Source organism: Buceros rhinoceros, unplaced genomic scaffold (assembly GCF_000710305.1).
Source record: "Buceros rhinoceros silvestris isolate BGI_N320 unplaced genomic scaffold, ASM71030v1 scaffold18305, whole genome shotgun sequence".
Classification (NCBI taxonomy): domain Eukaryota; kingdom Metazoa; phylum Chordata; class Aves; order Bucerotiformes; family Bucerotidae; genus Buceros; species Buceros rhinoceros.
This window is the reverse complement of record NW_010414786.1, coordinates 7,995-12,605: the sequence shown is the minus strand read 5'-3', so window position 1 is coordinate 12,605 and position 4,611 is coordinate 7,995. Positions and strand designations below refer to the sequence as shown.

The window sequence follows — 4,611 nt, the reverse complement described above, 5'->3', positions numbered from 1 at the left end:
CCCCCCGCCGGTGCCCTGTCTCTGACTGTCTAGAAAGGACTTGCCCTCAGAGAAAGCACAGATGCTTTCCAGCTTTCTCTCAGGTTTGTCTGAAACTGCCCAACAGCTGCAAAAAGCATAGGGAGGCCCTGGCTGCAGAGGGACCAATGGAGCACCTTTGCTCACCCACATTCTCTTTTCTTAGGAAAGCAAATTGAAAATCCAGCTTTCTTTCCAGGCCGGAGCATGTTAGGCTCCTTGGACCTAGTCCATGTTTGATGGTAATCCTCTCTGACAAGCGGCCTCCTAACCACCGAGCTGCCGAGCCACAGCCCCCCTTCCCCTGCCACCCCCATCCCGCCAGCCCCCGCCTCGCCAGCCTTCCCAGGCATCCTCTGTTTTTTCCCAATCCCAGCACTTTGCAGCCTGACCTACTTCTGCCCAGCCTGCAGAAGCGGTACTGTACCAGAGCATCAACCGTCACCCGCAGCGGCGGATTGCGTGTGATACTTACCACAGACTTCGTTGCAAACATGTATTTGTCCCTGAGCTGGAAGTCTTCAACATCTTCCAGGATTATTTCTTTATTTTCTTGGCTTTGAAAGAAATCGGTGCTGCGAATGACAGTTGAAGCCCCAGAAGGCTCGTGCCGCTCAATGTACACTGTATTTGGTTTATCGTAGGGCTCAACTCCCCTGGGAAGAACAAGAAAGGTGGTGGTGGTGGTCTTATTTCCGCACTCACGGAGCAATGCAGGAGGCAGCAGGTACCGAGGAACAGAAGCCCTTCCAAGAGATGGGCTGGGCAAGCAAGGCCTGGGGGAATGTGGAGCACCTCCGAGTGCCTGTGGCGGTGACTGTCTCTTGTCACGCTGCTGTGCCACATCCTCCTGGTATAGGGTGAGGAGAGCAGGGGGCCGGGGCTGGAGCACGCTTTGGCACTGGGGCCTTGTTTCATGCAGGGCACCAAGTGAGGCAAGAGGTGAGCAGTGGGAGAAGACAGGAGCTGGGCGGAACACACGGGTGGGATACGTACCACGAAAAAGACTTCACGTGTTCCTGAATCATTATCCAGGTCTGGCCAAAATCATCTGATTTCCAGAGCTGCAAGGACAAAGGAGAGAGATGCCAGTGGGACTGGCAATCAAAGAGACCCAGTCCTTTAACAGACCCAACCTCAGGCAGCAAAGGCAGGACCGACGTGCATTCATCACAAAAATGTGACAACCTTGATGACTCCTCCTTACGCGGCAGCTGCCTGGAGCAACAGCAAACCTTTCTAGCTGCAGAATAACCCAAACAGAAACACCCCTGTCCTTTCGGCTCCTACCAGAAGGATTTCCCACTGTCTGTTGATCCACCTGGTTTTACACTAACTCAAAGATAAAAATAACTTGTTATAATGTACTTGTGGAATGCGATAACAAGGGTAAATATCTGTGTAGAGCCAACTCCCCCTCAGAGGCTGTTACAACCCCAAGCACAGCGACCGGCTGTTGTTGCAGATCTGTGGCGAAGGTCAAGAGGAGAGATAGCATCTCTCCTTGCACCAACAAAGCAGCAGCGATAAAACACACCAGCCCGCAGGCACACTGGCCCCTCTGCGGATCCAGTCCCCCAAAGCACCTGCATCCTTGAAACCTGCCTGGTTTTTCCCAAGCACCCTGGCAGCACCCGAGCTGCTGGTTTTGCCTCTGTTTTGCAGGTAGGTAGATACAGCCAGCCAGAGTCCAGCCTGGACAGTGAGCCCAGCAGCCCGCCCAGGGAAGGCTCTGCTCCCAGCCAGCTCCATCCCCTCAGGAAGGCATCAGCAGCACCCAGCACACAACCCACTGTGACCGGACTGCACATGTAGCCTGCGCAACTGTCCCCACTCACATGTTGGGAGACAGCCGTTCCATCTCCAGGTTTTGCTTACACTGTCTTTATCTGAATGTGCTGTCATTATTTACAATCTTTACCCAACAGCTCCACAGGAAAGAAAAACGTTTGTTTTCAAGAAGCAATTTGTTATGCAAGACCCAAAGCCAAGCCACATGCCCAGAGGAAATACTGCAGAGGTCAGTCCCGCCTCAGCTGCCAGTGCTCCGCAGTGAGTTACGACAGCAATAGTCAGTGAGATCGATATGGTCAGGAGTGGCAGAGATGAAGGACCAGCACAAATGAACGAAAAGGAAGAGGAAATACATCCTCACTGCTCCAGAAACTTGTCTGATCTCTGGGGAAGAGGGTGTCCCGGCCAATTCAGGACAGCTCTGCGTGCAGCAATCCGAGATCAGGCACCTGGATGGTCAAAGCACAAACCCACACGGTGCTGGCAGGAGGCAAGGTGGCTCTCGGCAAGCCATAACGGCTGCGGGGCACGTAACAGGCCAGGGGGAATGCCACAGCAGGGCAGAGGCAGGATGCTGGCCCTCCCATCTAAGCAGAAGTGGTTACCTGTTTTTTAGGATGAGACCTGTCGAAGCCCAAGAGGAGGTTGGGGTTCCTGCTGTGCAGGAGGAGGTCTGCTGCTCTGAAGGGAATCGAGAAGCCCTGAATATTGTTGCAGAAGTCGGTGGTGATCCAGAGGTACGGGACAAAGGCGTCCACAAAGATATACTGGGAAGAGAGAGACCGACAAGGAGGAAGGTCAGCCTCCAAGAGGTCAGAGCAGAGCCTAGGCTAGCAGTAACAAAGGCAGGCATCCTGGGAGGGCAAACTCTAGAGGAGAGGAATTTGCCTGCCCCAACCAGCCCCTCTCCCATCACAGTCTGATGCTCCTGAGTATTGCAAAGCCATACAGGAGGTATGTCAGCACAGCTGGCACTTCCCACTTCTGCGCCAAGGACCCATCCATGGATTAGGATGAGCCACTATGGATGCAGTCACTCTGCCACTGCCATACCTTTAGTCCTCCCACACCAAGGAGCAGCTGTATTGCTACAGACATTGCCTCTGCAGTGTAACTGCCCCAGCACCGAGGGTTACACGTGTCTGCACTGTTGGCAGTGATAAAGCGTCGCTGCCCTGCACAGCAACCCTGCTGGGGGTGTCCACCACATCCTCCTCACCCTCCTATTGTCGGCTGGGCTGTGGTAGAATTGGGCGATGGCCACCTCGCTGCTGTTCCCCTCGCCAAAGCTGAACTTCTCCGAAATCTTCTTAAAACTCTTCCCATAGTCGTAAGACACATAAACCTGCAAAGGAGAAGCCCCAGCATAAGAAGCACAAAGCTCTGGGTTCCCTTCTGACAAACTTTGTGAAAACTCAGGAAACTACAAGGGAAGAAGCCTTAGAGCTTGCCTGAGCCAGACTTTCGGGTCTTGAACCCATGGGACAACACAGAGGACATTAAATGGGGGGCTTTTTGTGCCTCTGACCTAAACTCATGGGACATGAGCAACCTCCAGCACACGAGAGAAAGACACCTTCACCTGGCACAGGAGCAGAGCAGACACCCTGGGACAGTGCCAGATCGCATTACTTACATCGCTGTTTTTGGGACCCAGCAAAGACAGGCTGTCTCTGGCCAAGGCCACGATCACATTGCTCTTCTCTCCTGCCCAGTGAACGACCATCTGATTGTGGGAATCATTGAGGCTGACCTGCAACGCCAAGGAAAAGAACACCCTGAGCCACAGCCTCACCTGCAGGGACAGCTGGAGAACAAACACCCACTCACACCACACCTCCCTGGAACAACACAGACTTTGGGGAGGCTCATTCAAACCAGGGCAGGGACAGAAGTTAAACAGTCCAGAAGGCACACAGCAGGGGTGCACTGTGTGTCCAGCCCTTCAGACCTCAGACGGGCTGGAGGTTGTGTTCGTGGGCACATTCGGGCCAAGCTCAGCTCCATCCTGGAGTGCTAAAATGCGATGGGATGGCCCACAGCTGCAGGGCATGTGCTAAGGGCTTCATCCTCCCAGCACTGTTTTCTGAGGCTACTGCACCTTCACCCCACTCCCACCTCTCCCTGCAGCCTCATTTAAAGCCATCCCACTTAAAGCACAGCCAAGCAAACTGGCGGCCGCTACGCATGACGGGGGTTGGAAACCTCTGCCAACACACTGGGGACTGCACAGACAGTGCAGCCCCGAGCCAGGGCTGCTGTCACTAACATCGAGGCCACCACGGCGAGGTATTCGAGCACGCACTGCAAGCCACCAGTTAAAGAGAAGGATTCCTGGGGCAGGGACTGGCATTGCAGCATGGCCCCACATCTAGCAGCATCTCTCAGGAACATGTTGGCAAAATGCATGTGCCTAAAGGGGTTAGTGTTTGCTTTATTCTCCCTCCGTTAAATAGGATTTGAGGGACAATGCGAATGAAAACTAAAACCAAGGACTGAAGCGATTTCAGATCAGGCTGACTAGGTGAAGGGCCACAGGGAAACAGAGCGGCCTTTCTACAGAGACTTTGTACCCTATAGGACCTGCTGGTTTCCAACATAAACACAGCCACGCATGACCCCAGTGCTCCTCGTGTGTGCACTGAACGTGGCAGCACTGTAACAGCACCAGTCACAAAGGGTCGGTTTCTATGGGCAAGCTACAACAGCATCACCACGGTGGGAGCTGAAGGTGCCTCTGGGCAAACCCAGTGCCTGTGGTGAGCTGGGACTGCCAGCCTTGCCAGAGAAGCTGGGTGA

General features: G+C 54.0%; 1 protein-coding gene across 1 annotated transcript in view; it reads right to left on the bottom strand.

Annotated features, from left to right (window-relative positions):
* The window catches only part of SORL1 (sortilin-related receptor, L(DLR class) A repeats containing), a 36,343-nt gene extending 32,781 nt beyond the window's left edge, over window positions 1-3,562 (bottom strand). The window contains exons 1-5 of the mRNA XM_010137215.1: window positions 3,449-3,562; window positions 3,032-3,157; window positions 2,418-2,579; window positions 1,015-1,082; window positions 494-674 (exon numbers count right to left, since the gene is read on the bottom strand). Coding sequence (XP_010135517.1) covers window positions 494-674; window positions 1,015-1,082; window positions 2,418-2,579; window positions 3,032-3,157; window positions 3,449-3,538 — 627 coding nt within the window. The 5' untranslated portion in view covers window positions 3,539-3,562. The remainder of the gene's footprint in view (window positions 1-493; window positions 675-1,014; window positions 1,083-2,417; window positions 2,580-3,031; window positions 3,158-3,448) is intronic.
* Between the last annotated feature and the right edge of the window lie 1,049 nt (window positions 3,563-4,611).